This window comes from Myotis brandtii, unplaced genomic scaffold (genome assembly GCF_000412655.1).
Source record: "Myotis brandtii unplaced genomic scaffold, ASM41265v1 scaffold276, whole genome shotgun sequence".
Classification (NCBI taxonomy): Eukaryota; Metazoa; Chordata; class Mammalia; order Chiroptera; family Vespertilionidae; genus Myotis; species Myotis brandtii.
The window spans coordinates 84,781-101,499 of record NW_005360509.1 but is presented as its reverse complement, the minus strand read 5'-3'; the positions used below and the strand labels follow the sequence as shown (position 1 = coordinate 101,499).

The 16,719-nt window shown below is 39.0% G+C and overlaps 1 protein-coding gene across 1 annotated transcript in view; it reads left to right on the top strand.

Moving 5' to 3' along the window:
* Positions 1-16,719, top strand: part of ARHGAP28 (Rho GTPase activating protein 28) — a 140,902-nt gene that overhangs the window by 76,189 nt on the left and 47,994 nt on the right. Inside the window, exons 2-3 of the mRNA XM_005868747.2 lie at positions 2,648-2,865; positions 4,353-4,570. Of these exons, the coding sequence (XP_005868809.1) occupies positions 2,648-2,865; positions 4,353-4,570 (436 nt within the window). The remainder of the gene's footprint in view (positions 1-2,647; positions 2,866-4,352; positions 4,571-16,719) is intronic.

Here is a 16,719-nt window from a genome sequence, read left to right as displayed (position 1 = left end):
CCTGATTGGTTATAAAGGAGCTGCTCTGATTGGTTGGTGAAAAATCTGATGGGGATATAGCTGCACAGCTCCGATTGGGTAGGAACAGACTGGGTCTAGGATTCCAGGAACTCCTTTTTGAAGGCTGGCTCCAATGGCAGGAACATAGTGCGGGCAGACAGTTTAGTGCAGAGGCAGGTAGTTCAGTGCTGGCTTCTCCCTGAAGTGCAGCTTGAATGAGAGGCTCCTCTGTAGAAATGGCTGTTTTTTAAAAATGTGTGCTCAGTTAGCCACCTAGATCTCCAGTAATCATTAAAATAGAATACAATTTATTCCTTAAAAGATAATTGAGGAAAATACAATAATAAAATGTATTTTTAAATGCCACTTTGAAGTTATGGTAATTAGCATGAAGTTAAAATCTAATCTTAAACCTAATGGTGTTTTTCCCAAAAATAATTGCTCTGTAATACATTTGTATTCTGTTTTCATGTAATGTTTTCCTGGAATTGTTATGAAATTAAAAAAAAATACAAACAGCTGACAAAGCTTAGACTCTATTTATCCTAATATGGAGAGGTATGCAACGCCAAATTAAAGCTCATCGAAGTGTTGGATGAGCCTGAGGATCACAATTACTAGTATGTGATGCTTCAAAAATGGAAGGTCATGGTCTCTACTCCCTGCGATGAAGGAGGAAATATTTGTATCCTTAACTAAGAAAGTGAGAACTCTTCCAAATGTGCTTATCCAAAAAATGCTGTCTGTGTACTTTGCCAAAAAAGAATAGTTGATCATTGCAATTAAAGCATTCTTTAGGTGGATTGTCTCAGATGAAACCAGCGTGTTACTCAGATACTCATGATCTGTATTTCATGTCTGTTCCCCCAGCCCTCAGCAGTTTTATGATAATGTCTTCTGAGTATACCCTTTGCCTCCTCACCCCAGTAGGATCCCTCTACCTATGCAGGTGGTGATTCAGTTCTCCCTGAACTGTTCAGGGGTCTCTGTGCTACAGGTTGATGTCCCACTTCCCTAGGTTTCTTGTGTGTGTGTGTGTGTGTGTGTTTGTGTGTGTGTGTGTTTTTAAAAAATATATTTTATTGATTTTTTTACACAGAGGAAGGGAGAGGGATAGAGAGTTAGAAACATCGGTGAGAGAGAAACATCAATCAGCAGCCTCCTGCACACCCCCTACTGGGGATGTGCCCGCAACCAAGGTACATGCCCTTGACCAGTATCGAACCTGGGACCTTTCAGTCTGTAGGCCGACGCTCTATCCACTGAGCCAAACCGGTTAGGGCTGTTTTTTGTTTTTAATCCTCACCAGAGGATATTTTCCCATTGACTTTTCAGAGAGAGTGGAAGACAGAGAAAGGCAGAGAGAGAAACATTGATGTAAGAGAGACACATCAATTGGTTGCCTTCTGCATGTGCCCCGACCAGGGCCGGAGATTGAGCCTGCAACCGAGGTATGTGCCCTTGACCAGAATCGAACCTGGGACCCTTCAGTCCACAGGCTGACACTCTATCCACTGAGCCAAACTGGCTAGGGCAAGGGTTTTCCATTAAATATTATATATTATTTCCTATCACTATCTCATTATCTCAAAAGGCAACATAAAAATTTGTTTTCAATTAAAAAATTCTGGTAAAGAACACATGAGATAAAATTTACCATCTTAATTATTTTAAGCTTGTATTAAGTACATTCACATTGTTGCACAACCATCTCCACCGTCCAACTCCAGAACTAGTTTCATCTTGAGAAAATAAAACTTGGTACTCATTAAGCAACTACCCATCCCCTCCTCCCCCAACCCTGGGAACCACCGTTCTACTTTCTGCCTCTATGAATTTGACTACGCTAGGAATCTCATCTAAGTGGAGTTTCTAGTATTGTCTTATTGTGCCTGGCTTATTTCACTTAGCATAAAGGCTTCAAGTTTCATTAATGTTGTAGCATGGAGCAGAATTTCTTTCCTTTTTAATGCTGAATTGTTTGTATTAGATGCCATATTTTTTTTATCCATTCATTCAATGACAGCCATTTGGGTTGTTTATACCTTGTGGTTTTTGCAAATAATGCTGCTATGAACATGGACTTACAAAAACTGTCTTTGAGACCCTGCTTTCAATTCTTTTGTCCTTTTACCCAGAAATAGAATTGCTGGATCATATAGTAATTCTATGTTCAAAATTTTTAGGAGCCTCCATATTGTTTTCGACAACAGCTATACCATTTTACATTCCTACCAACAATGCACAGGAGTTTCAGTTTCTCCACATTCTCATCAACATTGTTGTTTTTGTTTATTTTTTGTGACAACCCTAATAGGTGTGAGCAGTCAACCTTTTACCTCCTCTGTCATCATCTTAGATCCCTTACAGAGACAGACCATGTATGTTTTGACTAATACAAATAACTTTCTACTTTCTGAGTGTGTGAAAATTTTCAAAGTGTTTTTATGGTAAGTCCTGATGGCCACAGAGTCATTATGAATTAGAAAAGGATTTTAAAAAAGGACACCACTGAATGGAAATTTTCCCCTCAAACCCCTCTCATTCACACTGACTCCGTTTCTTCACTGATTTTAAACCTGAATTGAATTTTGTGATTTATGACATAAAAGATACTGATTTTAATTCACAGATATTCTTTCCTCAGAAAATCCATTCCTCGCTGCCGAAGAATTAACAGGATGCTCTCCAATGAATCCCTACACTCTCCTGCGTTCAGCCGCACCAACTCACAAGCCTCCGTGGACAGCGCCTCCATGGACAGCGCCTCCATGGAGGATTTCTGGCGGGAAATAGAAAGTATTAAAGAGAACAGCATGGGAGGGCAGGAAGAGCCGGCGCCAGCTGAGGTCAAGCCTGTGGATGGTAAGTGCGAGATTCCTTTTCTTGTCTGCTGACTTACTTTCTTTGTATGCTCTCTCTTGTTCTGTCAGCAGGTAAAACTCATTTCATTAGTAATTTAACAAATGAATTTATTAGAATTCAGCATATCAGCTATCTGTTCCCACTGATTTATATCTACTGGACTGACTCAAAGTGGCTTCTTTTTTAAAATATATTTTTATTGATTTCAGAGAGGAAGGGAGAAGGAGAGAGATAGAAACATCAATGATGAGAGAGAATCAGCTGCCTCCTGCACGCCCCACACTGGGGATTGTGCCTGCAACCTAGGCATGTGTCCTGACCAGGAATCGAACCGTGACCTCCTGGTTCATAGGTCGATGTTCAACCACTGAGCCACGCTGGACAGGCAATTCCCTTTTTAATATGGTTCACCAACTAACTTACTGATGTGGTGGATTGGTACAGAATCCTACAACTTAGGTTCACCTTTGCATTTTCTGTTAAAGGACAGTTTATAAAGCAAATGAGTAATAAAAACAAGAGAGAAAATGAAGGTTTGCCTAGCTAAGAAATTGGAGCTGTGAAGCACATTGGAGACTTTGGATCACATACCAGTGCTACAATACTGTAAGCATGTCCAAGACTACTAGGCTGATACTTGGACAGGCATTTACAAATCCGTCCAATCTGCTCTTTAGACAAACCTCATTCAGGAATGCCTGTTTAGCATAGTTCCCCAAATTGTATGTGCAGGTGGATTTGCTGTTACAAGATATTGTTATTCTGAATCCTTTATTATTTCTGTACCTCTAATTTACAATAGCGATTGATTCTTATTATGACTAATTTTGCATTTTTTAATTGCCTTCTGAAAAAATGGAAAGATTACCTAACGTTCAGAATAAGGAGAAAGTAAGAGAACAAATAACTGTTGAACCACATACGCTGTTCAAGGTTTTTTACCATTTGTCATAATGGTAAAACAATCCTCATAACCGAGTAAAAATTTTGTTATTATTACCTCTATTTTGCCAATAACACACTGAAGCGAAAAGATATCTTAAAACCTTCCAAATCCATGTATCTGTAAATAGTAGCATTGTGATTTGAACCTGCCTTTGAGTGAATAAAAGTCCTTTTGGATGCTGTTTAAACCCCTATTTTTCTATTATGGTTTTAGTTTAAATATTCATATTTTTTCCTCTTTTGAATTGATAGTCCAGATATAGCTTATATTTAACTGTCTGGCCAAGAAAAAAACCTTACTCAATCTGCCAATTAACCTTATTGTACTAGAAAATACTTTAAAATTTGACTTATTTAAAAAATACAATATAAATTTTCATTCATTTTAATAGGCCTTTTCTGTAATTTGGGGGGAAAGGACAGTCTTAATATATTGACTATTGATATTTCTTATTCACAGATATGCACAGATCTACAGATACACACCTCATCCAACCAGACAGAGAATGTGCTAACCTCCTCTTGGTCATGTTATTTTTCAGAAGGAGAACTTGAAGCAGAGTGGTTGCAAGATGTGGGTTTATCAACCCTGATCTCAGGTGATGAAGAGGAGGATGGCAAAGCCTTGCTCTCCACATTGACTCGAACCCAAGCAGCTGCAGTGAAAAAGAGATATAATACTTACACTCAAACCATGAGAAAAAAGAACAAGCAGTCTATCAGGGATGTCAGAGACATCTTTGGAGTCAGCGAATCTCCTGTAAGTAATGAACATGGCTCAAAAGGTTTGGTTTGGTTGGGGAAGAAGATGAAGGAGGGAAATGGAAAACATATCATCATCTAGGTTTTAAAGAAAACTAAAGCAGACAGCACAGTCCAAAATTTTACAAATTTGAAACGTAAGCTATCCCATTCCTTATCCCATTCATCAATCTCCCTCAACATTAAATGTATTCCCTTCTTCACTGAAGTTACAGAATAACTTTTTGGCAACAGAGCAAGTCTTTGTGGATGGGCTACACAGAGCCTTTACTTAAATCTAAGTCCTGAATGGAAACAGGTAAAAGAGCCCTGGGAAAGTGGCCCCAGTATTATTAGAAGTCTGGGTGGTTTGTTTTAAATGGAGGTGGAGGTGGAAGAGTAAGTAAGATAGCCTTTATGGTCAAATAAGTTAAAAAGGTAAAAAATGGAAAGGTATGAGCATTAATTAAGTAGGAGACAGATGATTCATAAAAAGCATGAGGGAAGCATGACATGTTTCATGAGGAATGGCTGGTTGAAATTCCACCTTACCTGAGAGTTCCAAGGCCACACTTTTACTTCTGAGGCTGTTAATCATGTTCTCCTATTTCTATGTTTGTTTCATTGCAAACTCTGCCTTACAACTCATTCATTCATTCATTCATTCATTCATTTATTGCATCATTGCAATGTTGTATTGCATCATCATTGATGCAAAAAATAGTTATTGGACACATTATCTGTGCAAAGTCCTATGTTAGGTTCTATAAAGATGAGATTTTTAGAACTTTGAGGGTAATTAGTATAAAGATAAAAGGAAACTTGATATTCTGCTGCAGTTACAAATAAATTTCCCTGGACAAGTTAGTTAATCATCTGAGTTAGGTTTTTCACCTGTGTAATTATAATATCAATAATAACATAAATTAAAATTTCAAGGATATTGGGTAGCAAGCATAGGTGAAGCCAGTTTCCGATTTGAGTTACTTTAGGTTGTCTATGTCATATCTTCCCTTAGACATATTGATCACATTGGGTAGTTGCCAGGGAAGCTCACATATACTTTATTAACCTTTGCATTTGTGCTAAGAATAGCACTATCCTGTAGAACTTGCTATAGTGATAGAAATGATCTATTTCTGTGCTGTCCAATATGGTAGCCACATTCACAGGTGGCACTAGCATTCGAAATATGGCTGGTGTGACTAAGGAACTGAATTTTTATTTTTATTTTCTCTTTATTGACTTAAATCTAAATAGTTACATGTGGCTGATAGCTAATGAATTGAATAGCATGGTTCTAGAATCCTATATAATAAAAGAGAAACATGTAAATTGACCACCCCTTCGCTATGCTCACCAGCCAATCAGGAGTGAATATTCAAATTAACCCAACAAAGATGGTGGGTTAATTTGCATACGCAGGCACTGGGCAGAAAGCAGAAATGGGAAAGCCGGCAGCTTGGTGGGACGTGGCTCCCTTGGTCGGTCACTCCCAGCGCTGGGAACACCAGGAATTCTGGGAATAGTAGTTCTGATGGCAGCCCCAGGACTGGAAGCAGAAGCCCAGAGCGCGGGGAGCACCAGGAATGCTGGCAATCATAGTTCTGGTGGCAGACGGATCTCCTAGACCAGTGGTCAGCAAACTGCAGCTCTCGAGCCACATGCAGGTCTTTGGCCCCTTGAGTGTGGCTCTTCCACAAAATAGCATAGTGATAAATCACAAAAACAATATGTAATTATATATGTGTTTTCCGATGGTCTTAGGCGATCCCTGTGAAAGGGTCATTTGACCCCCAAAGGGGTCGCGACCCATAGGTTGAGAACCGCTGTCCTAGACACTAGAGCAAAATGAGCCTGGAGCAAGTTACTGTTGCAGTGGGGGATGGAGGGAAAACAAAGGTGACAGATATAAGTAAAATCAGAGTGTCTAGGAAAAATTAAAGGGGAGATATCCTAAAACTTCCAGGAAATCTCTACCAATGAAGCAAAGAAAAAAAAAAAGCCTCTATTATTCTGTGAGCAACAAACCAAACTGGGTTTGGGATCTCAGACAATTCGCTCATATGATTGCAAAGACAGACAGAAACTCCCAGATTGGAGAGGGCTCCCCTGAGGGCTCCCCGATTGGAGAGGGTGAAGGTCAGGCTGAGGGACCCACCCCCAGTGCACGAATCTTTGTGCACCGGGCCCCTAGTCTTCTATATAATGATATGCCTTGAAGTAAGTGTGTTTTGAGTTCTGTGATGTTTGAATTTTCAAACTACCTGAAACCTATGTCGTCCTGGATGGTGAGATTTTCTACAGCTATAATTAAATAAATAAAGGTGATGCCCACTACTTAAGGCAAGGGCTCCAGCCACAGGTTCCCAGCCAAGATGTCTATCCAGGAAAAGGTTTACACTGCTGGTTTAAATTCCCTGGGTCATTTTCCAGTTATCTCCCAGATCATCAGGAGAGAGTCCTGAGAAATGGGGTACATGCTTTCCTTTCCACTTCTATTTCCAGCTACCTCAGACAAAGGTTGTTGCTCTTCCCTATAAAACTACAAAATAGCAAAGGGTCTGTAGGCTTCTCCCAAATCCTCCAATTACTCAAGAAAATGCACAGCTGGCCTCTTTAGGGTTCCTAAAACTTTGGACAGATAGTAACAGGATCAGGGAGGGAAAGAGATCTTTTGGGGCTCCTTCCTCTTCTTTCACTTAGACCCTGAAGGGAAACATAAAATAGGCACTTCCCCATTAGGGCTTTAGGTATCAAAATAAATGGGTCTTTTCTTTTTACCTCATGCACAGGTGCATACACTATTTGGTGTTCTCAACTCCAGAGAGGGCCTAAGACAGTGCCTCTGTGATGGTGGAGGTGGCCAGGGAGGGGTGGCTCTTCCTCCTGTTTTTTAATTGTTTCGTTCCTCCACTTCCTCCTGTCCTCTTCCTCTTCTCCCTTCCGGTCCTGCTGCAGAAGCCCTAGCCCTAGGTGAACTGAGAATGGGAATGAGGCAGGAGGTGTGGTCGAAGGTAAAAGAAAGGCCAGGTACTCAAGAAGCAGAGGTCTAGTGCTATCCTGGCAAATGGGCCTCAAAGTCAGTGAAAGCCCAGCATTGTATATGCTGCTTACAAATTCAGTTGTTCTTTGTCAAATTGTAAGCAGCAATATTTTTAAAAATATGTACATTTACAATATATAAAGCCTAAAGATCATCTTCACAGATTTTCCCCCTTAGTATCTCTTTCTCCAAGTAAAGAGATGTGCAAGTTTTTTAGGAATGTACCTAAATTTTTCAGTTTCCTATTTGATTTGGCAGCATAAATACCAATTCCTCCCCCTCCTTCTTTTTTTCAAAGTATCTGCCCTGATCTGTCTTTTTGTGTGTCCTCCTCCTCTCCTCCCCTCCTCTTCCTCTTCCTTCTCCTTCTCCTACCCTCTCATCCTCTCTCCTTCTCATATTCTCTACTACTCTTTATTCTTTTTTTCTGGCATCATTTATCTACATTAATAGATTACCTAAAATTCTCCATTTCACTTTCTTAATGAAACTTTAACATAATTTTCATAGGGTAATTTTGAACTAATCTTAGGCATATGAATTTGACCTAACAAACTTACCTAGTGGAGATATAAACTCAATGATTTGACAGATAGATACGTAGATTATCCTAGTTGTTCTCTTCATTTTTTGCACATAGAAGCGTATGCTCAAAATAATTTTTCTTCAGAATTTTGAAGATATTTGTCCAATATCTTCTCTCCTGCACCATTGCAGCAATGTCTATATCAATCTCATTTCTTTATATGCAGATGTGGAAGCTTTTTAAATTTTATTTTTTATCATTGGAACCTTGAACTTCTACCTGTTTCACCTTTTTGAAAAATTCATCCTGGTCACTACTAACTGAGCTCTTGCAATCTGAGGGCTCGTTCATTCTTCAGGTTCTACATATTTTCTTCTAACATTTAAAACAAGTATTGATTCCGTTCATTTTCTCAGTTATCTCCTTTTGGAATTCTGTTAGATAATTGCTGTATTGCTTGGATTGAACCTCTGTTTCTCTTAAATGTTCTCATATATTCCAAGCTTTGTTTGTGTGTATGTTTGATCGGCCTTTTTTGATATCCCTTCAGCCTCATTTTTTATGTTAGTAATTTTCCATGGTTGTATGCATACTTCTGCCTTTCATTTATTTAAAAAGATTTAACAGTCATTTTGTTAGTTTATCATAGGCTCTCCTTACCCTTGACTTCCCTAGGGGCTGAGGATCAAACCTGCAACCCAGCCATGTGCCCATGATTGGGAATCGAACCTTTGACCATTTGCTGTGCAGGCTGTCGCTCTATCCACTGAGCCAGGGCTATTTTCATTCTTAATATGTGCCTTTTTTCTGGATCAGCATTCACCTTTTGCACATATTCCTCCTGTGGAAGTTTTGTAGATTTTTAAAAGCTTCCTGTACCTTTTTTCAAGCTGAGGTTTTCCTCTATTCTTATCAAACCATTCTTGCTTGCTTTTTATCTTCCAGGAACATTCAACAGTTCTCTTCTACTAATGGAAATGTTTAGTGGTTTCTAGATCTACTCTTTGAAAAAGGTATCTCTTTTAACACTTTGAGTGATTTGCAGGGAGACCCGAAAGTGGTATATATAATTCGCTATCTTGATCCAACTCCCCTATGCTAATTCTTCAGTAGGATTTGTTTCTTTCAAAAAATATTTTTCCTTATTATAAAAGTAATATTAATCTTTACTAGAAGCTTAGAAAATATAGAGAGGCAAGGTAAATTATGACTATTTCTATGGATCCAAATAAAATTTTATAATTACATTAAATATACAATAAATTTTATTTTCAATGGAGTGCTGACCATAAAGGAATAGAATATTTAACCCTTGTTTTGGTACAGCCATTATATACTAAATCACAAATACTAAATCAACCTCTGGACACATAACACAAGGTCTACAGTCTTATTCATCACAAACAGAATTCCATTGCCTAGATACATTTTTGTAATATTCAGAAGATGTGAACCAAATATTTCTTTCAGTAACATTTAATTGAGAAAAATAGTCAGTCTAATTTATTTCCACTTTCATAATTGATAAACAACTGTTAAAGGTGATACTGACTTATAATTGACCGTATAAATGTGGTCATACATTCTGTTTTAAATAACGTATATACATATACACATTTGATTGCATGTAACTGAAAATCCAAGAAAGCATGAGTTATAAAAATATAGATTTGTTTTTCTCTCTTTAAGAAGCTAAAGGTAGGTGATTCTTTTTCTTAGCATTGATCTAGCTTCCTTCTACATTTCTATTTGTGTTTCATATGTGGCCTTCATCCTTTTGTTTACAAGTTGGTTTGGCCACACCATGTTAGTGTTCCTGACAGTTCCTGGAACTTAGACCGACTGCTTCTGTCCCTCTGACCTTGCTTTCCTGGAAATCTGATGTGGTAGAATTCCATTTACCACCTGTTGTCCAGAACTGTTATATGATCATCTTTAGTTGCAAGGGAGCCTGGGAAATCAAATTTTTTTTTTTTAGTTGGGCAAAAAAGTTCCTGAAAAAAAAATCAGAATTCTGTTAAGGGAGATAACCGCCTAGGTTTGGGGTGGGTAGTTGACAGTATCTGGTTTCCACAGAGACCAGTGTCTATCATCATCCTGGCAGGTACGGGCTGATCATGGCTAAATGCAAGGATCAGTGCAAGGCCATCATATGTATGTATAGCTCCACAAATATGTAGGAATATACACATATTATGCAAAACACATCACTAAATGCACAATGACATTTGGGAGAATATGCCTGAATAAAAATGCACTCTCATTTTTTTCAATAGCCAGATGATTTTTGTTGTATCCCAGCTCCTCTTTTGGATGTGACCCTGGATGAGGAAGGGATATCAGTAATTCCCTCCAGAAATGGTCTGCTGGTAACATAAGCAAGGGGATTTAAGAGTAAGCAGTTTAGAAAACGGTAATTATTTCGATGCAATCAGGAACATGAGAAAAATGCTTGCTTGTAACAAGAAAAAGAAAACTCTTAAACTCAGGAATGAATAATTAACCAGTTAAAACCATAAATAACTATATGGCCTACCTGCACCTACAACATCAAAAACAGCCACAGCTGCAGCTACAGCCACAGCCATAAAGCAAAATGGGGGAGTAGGTCATCAGCTAAAATTTTGTTTTCTTTGCTGAGCGCATAATGGGAAATCTTGCACTACCCTCCATGTAGCTTTAAATATTAATTGGTAATTCTCACCATAAGACATATTTTGACATTTCAGTTATTTTCTAAATGTAAATATTTGGTATGGGGGGATGGGATTAGCACAATAGCATCTTAAACATATTGTACTAAGTGGGGAAAGGTGCAAGGTGCTCTCTCTGGCACAGGAGGTAGATAGTTGTCATTGTGTCACAGGGCGGGAGATATTTCATTAGAGCACCCCTTGTTCGTTTTAGTAGAGTTTCAAAGAGAGCTCACCTGAGTTTATAACTGTCAGTAAAGCTATCTCAGTAGAAGGCTTTATTTTTGTGAGGTGAATCCATGCCATGATCTGTACCACTTGGCATGAAGCTGGTCCTCTTATTGAAGTGGTGCGGACAGAGTAGGAAAAGTAGGAGGTCATGGGTTTACTGATACCTTTCTCCACTTGGACTCAGGGCTGCAGAAAATTTGCAGTGGGAGACTTACCTCTTATACTTCAATATGTTTTCTTCTCACTAGTTCTGCTTTTCTCCCTTCCTAGCAGAAGAAGGGGGATTCTTTACTATTCTATGAATAATCCTGTACCACCTCTGATCTGATGAAGATGACAATAATGATGCTTAGTCTCTATACAGTTTCTTTTCATCTTCTGCATATTTTGCATGGGGCACTCACTCATGGTTACTCCTGATCCCTTCTGAAATTCTGCTGTAGGGTTTGCATGTGGCCAGTTTGTGTTCTGGCTGCCCTTCTGTGACTGAGAGTAAGCCAAGGTCTGGAGGTGGAGTCTGGGTAATTGCGGCTGTGAACAATCCTTTTTTGTAGAAGTTGTCTCTGATTTTTTTTCTTACTGTATTTCTCATAAGAGTGCTAACTCTTTCCAGTCAGAGGTTTTCAGTTTTCTGTTGGGCTGGAAGAAGGTGTCCTCTGGTTTCATGTTGTGCCCACAGTGCAAGGAGTCCTGGATACCTCACTTCCAACCAGGAACTTGCCTCAGGGTTATTTGTTCTTCTCTGCCTGCCCCATTTTCCTTCACAGCAGCCACTGCCTCTCCCCTCCGCCAGAGAAGGAGCAGGGTAGACACTGATGTGTTTCCAAATAACGGGTTTCTATGAGACTTTGCCCCTAACTCTCCCTACATTTTTGATTGTCTCCTCTGCACCTCATAGGTGAGGGAGGGGTTCCTGCCCTGATAATAGGTTAATCGAGGTGGTTGAACACATGACACCTGACACTGGACAGATAAGATGGACAGCATCTTATTAGTCACTTAGTCTCACAGCCTGGGGGAGGAATTACACCACACACCACCCACAGCCACACTGGAGTGCACCTGGAGCAGAGTGAACAAGAAGGGCTGCAGGAGGCAGGCTTAGTAGTAACGAGAGTGAGGTGCTGCCTGGTTCCCATGGGAGAATGTGATTGGCTTGTTTGTATAATTTCACAGCTGGCAAGGAACTGAAACCCACGACTCAGGGATAACGAGGAACTATGTCTGGTAACCTGGATAAGGATCTTTGTCTGGCTGGGTGCCTTATCTGGGGGAGCAGAATGGGAGGGGAAGTTGTGGTTAGGCCACTTATGGCCTCCCTGAGTTTTCCAGTGGTCAAGACAACACTTAACAGTGGTCCTTGTGTTAGGCCTTAAGCTGCACTGACACCCCCATACCTAGCCATGGACTCTCATGAGTAGTGTGGATTTATTTTATTTCTTTTCTCTTTCATCACTTTTATTTTATCACTTTTATTTCAATTTCTTAAAGGTTTTATCCCCTTTTAAAGGTTAATCAAGGGGCCGATGTAGTGCCAAACACATGAAGAAACTTCTCACTGAAATGGAAGAGAACATTTAAGTTTCACTCCAGCCACACCCTGAACTGCTCACAAGTTTATAGAATGAGAAAGCAAGTACAACTGACCCTTGAAGATATAAGTGAACCGAGCAGTTCAAACTCCTGTTGTAAAGGGTCAGTTGTTCTGGTCTTTCTCACAGGAGGAGGAGAGCTAGCATCACAGAATGACTACAGAGAATAGTAAAAGTGTTAATTTGCATAATCACATATATTACAAAATGTTACATCTTCTTAGCAGATTGTACCTTTTTTTCGAAATAAGAATTTATTGAACGATAATGCAGTTACAGATATTGCAGCAAGAATAACCAGAGACAGCTAGTAAGAGCACAAAAGTACGGAGTTAATCTCTGTCCTAACATGTGGTCTATCTTTGTAAATGATCCTATGCACTTGAGAAGAATGCGTATTCTGCTGCTTTGGGGTGAAATGTTCTATAAATGTCAATGAAATCCATCTGATCCAGTGTGTCCTTTAGGGTCACTGTTTCTTTGTTAAGTTTTTGTCTGGAAGATCTAGCCAGTAAAGCGGGTGTTAAAGTCCCCTACTATGACTGTATTGTTGTCCATCTCTCCATTAAAGCCTTCTATATATATTTATATATTTTATAAATTATATATTTAGGTGCTCCTATATTGGGTGCATATATGTTTACCAGGGTTATATCCTCTTGTTGGATCGATCTCTTTAGTATTATGTAGTGACCTTTGTTGTCTCTTGTGATGGCCTTAATTTTAAAGTCTATTTTGTCCAATATGAGTACTGCTACTCCAGCTTTCTTTTCTTTTCCATTTGCATGGAACAAATTTTTTCCATCTCTTCACTCTCATCCTATATGTATCTTTTGTTCTGAGGTGGGTCTCTTGTAGACAGCATATAGTTGGGTCATGTTTTTTTATCCATTCAGCTACCCTATGCCTTTTGATTGGAGCATTTAATCCATTTACATTTAGGTTTTTATTGATAGGTCCTTATTTATTGCCATTTTAATTCTGTATGGCTAGGTTTCTCTCTCTGTTTCTTCTTCTCATTATAGCAGTCTCTTTAGCATTTCTTGTAAATGCTGGCTTGGTGGTGATGTACTCCTTTAGCCGTGTGTGTGTGTGTGTGTGTGTGTGTGTGTGTGTGTCTGGGAAGCTCTTTATTTGACCATCTATTTTGAATGATAGCCTTTCTGAATATAGTAATCTTGGTTTCAGATCCTTGCTTTCCATTACCTTGAGTATTTCATGCCATTCCCTTCTGGCCTGTAGAGTTTCTGATGAGAAATCAGTTGTCAGCCTTATGGGAACTCCTTTGTACATAACAGTTTGCTTTTCTCTTGATGCCTTTAAGATTTTTTCATTGTCTTTAATTTGGGGCATTTTAATTATGATGTGTCTGGGCGTGGGCCTGTTTGGGTTCTTCTTGCTTGGGGTTCTCTGTGCCTCCTGAACTTGTGTGACTTTTTCCTTTACCAGGTTAGGGAAGTTTTGTGCCATTATTTCTTCAAACACGTTCTCTATCCTTTTCTCCCTTTCTGCCTCTTCTGGCTCACCTGCTATTCGAATATTGTTACATTTCACATTGTCCCATAGCTCCCTTAAGCTGTCCTCCTGTTTTTTAATTGTTTTTTTCTTTTGGATTCTCTGATTGAGTGATTTTTTTCAACCCTATCTTCTAATTTACTGATTTGTTCCTCCACTTCCCCTAATCTGCTGTGTATTCCTTCCAATGTGTTCTTTATTTGTGTTATGTCATTCTTTATCTCAGACTGTTCTTTTTTACTATATCTTTTTTCATTCTGTTGAGCATCTTTACCATCATTACTCTGAACTCTGTTTCAGATAAATTTTTTATCTCTGCTTCATTTATCTCTTCTTCTGGAGAATTCTCTAGTTCTTTCATTTGGGGATTGTTTCTTTGTCTCCTCATTTTAGCTGTCTTTGAGTTTGTGACTGTGTATTATGTAGATCCTCTATGCCTCTCAATCTCTAGTGCAGGACAATGTTAAAGGCTGTTTCTGACTAATTAGATCAGGCAAAGAGTCAAAGCCTCCAGAGACCACCTCTGCCTATAACATTCCACTTGAATTGCGCCCCGCCCCCCCCCCCCCCCCCCCCCCCCAACACCACCCCATCCTCACGTGTGTCCAGAGTTTTTTCAACAGGGTAGGGCAGTTGCTTCTGCTTGGAGGCTAATTGTTATTTTTAGTCTCTTAAGTGGCCTCAGGGCAAGATTTTTTCCAATAGGGTGGTCAACTGTCTTCCCCCAAGGCAAGGCAAATGTCTGTGTGGGAAAGATGTCCTCCTCCGCTGCATGTGGGAATGACTCAGCCTAGGAAACTGGGGGTGTCTGCCTTCTGAGCTCTAACCCCCAAGTCCCCAATCCTGGCTTCAGTCCACTCTGCCCTCCTCTTCAGAGCAGAAGGTGGGCGGCTCCACAGGGAATTTTGTGTGTTGGCCCTTTAAGAGGGTATCTGAATTTTCAGTTGTCACTCCCTGGCAGACAGCAGCCCCGCTGCTTTTCATAGCCAGATGTTATGTGGGTACCCTTCTCAGTTGTGGTGCGCTCTGCTGGGGGGCCCAACTTGGGGATTAGATCCCAGAGTTTTCAGTGGCAACCCCCCACAGCTGAGATATTTCTCTGGAACTTCAGTTGCTGTATCTATGCGGTCTCTACTTTAGGTCTCAGGTATCAGGGTTCTCTCCTGAGAGTCTTCTGTTGATTATTCTGGAAGTTTTTCTGTATTTTAGTTGTAATTCCAGTTTGTTCCTGAGAGCATGTCCATGCAGCATTCATTTACTCTGTCGCCATTTCCTCCAGATTGCACCTTTTATCCTTTCAGCATATCTGGCAAGAAATATCTCTGGATACTAAAATTTCATATCTACAAAGCTTAAATCCTAACTTGATGAGTATCAAAATGCTAGGCCTTAAATCAGTTTCTTTAAGATATTTGTAAATATTAATCTATTTGCTTTTACATATAATGTTACTGTTGAGAAGTCTGATGCCTCTCTAAATCTTATTCCAGTGTTTATATCCTGCTTTCATTTTCATATTTCTGGAAGTTTTTTAGGTTTATCATTTTTGTTAGAGACTTGGACTGTCATCAGAATATGAAATACTTTTTTTTTCATTCTTATCAGTACTCAGTTTTTTTGTTTCTGAAAAATGTTCCTTTCAGTTCTGAACATTCTATTCCCATAATTTTTCTATTTTATTTTTCTCATTTTCTCTATTTTTCATTTCATTGCTTGCACTAAACTCATATCTCTTAAGATTTCTTTTACATTTTACAAGTCTTTTTTTTCCTGTTTGTTTTGTATGCTAACAACAAAGATTTTGTCTACATCATTTTGTAGATCCCTAATTCTAATATTTGTCCTGAGTGGTTATAATTTAACTGCTATTAAGTTTTAAATTCAATTATTTATTAATTCAAAAGAACTTCATTTTTTACTGATTTCCCCTTTATTATTATAGTTAATTCCTAATTTATGGGTACAATAGCCTCTCAAATCCCTCTGAAATTTTTAAATCATTATAAGCTGCCTTCTCTTCTCTCCATTATCTCTTTCTCCCAGAGTGTTTATCACTATATGTCTTTTCAGGATATTAATTTTCTCCATGGCCAACTTTTTAATGTTGATTTTCTCCAATGACTGGTGATCTTTGGTGATTAGTTTATATTTATTAATGAACTGGGTTGATTAATTAATGACTTAGGATATGTCACTGCTATATGATTTCCTGTCATTGTATAGCTATTTTCCCAATTAACTCTTTTTTGAATAATAGGGAAAACTTTGGGTCCTGTATAAGTCAATCAAGTATGAGAACTGTGCATGAATGGAAGTGAGCTTAACAGCACACATGCATTAGTACACACAGACACACACCACACACACACATACACATATATACACCTCTCTCTCACACACACACAAACACACATCTTTAGTGCCAAAGGGAGAACAGTGAATGATTTCATTTTCTCTCCTAGACAAAGCTGATGTTTTCCTTTTATTCTCCCATCCATGTCTTTTGTGGAGGTTCCGAGTGACCTAATTAAATGAAAGTCTTCTATGGTCCCAGCACTGGACATC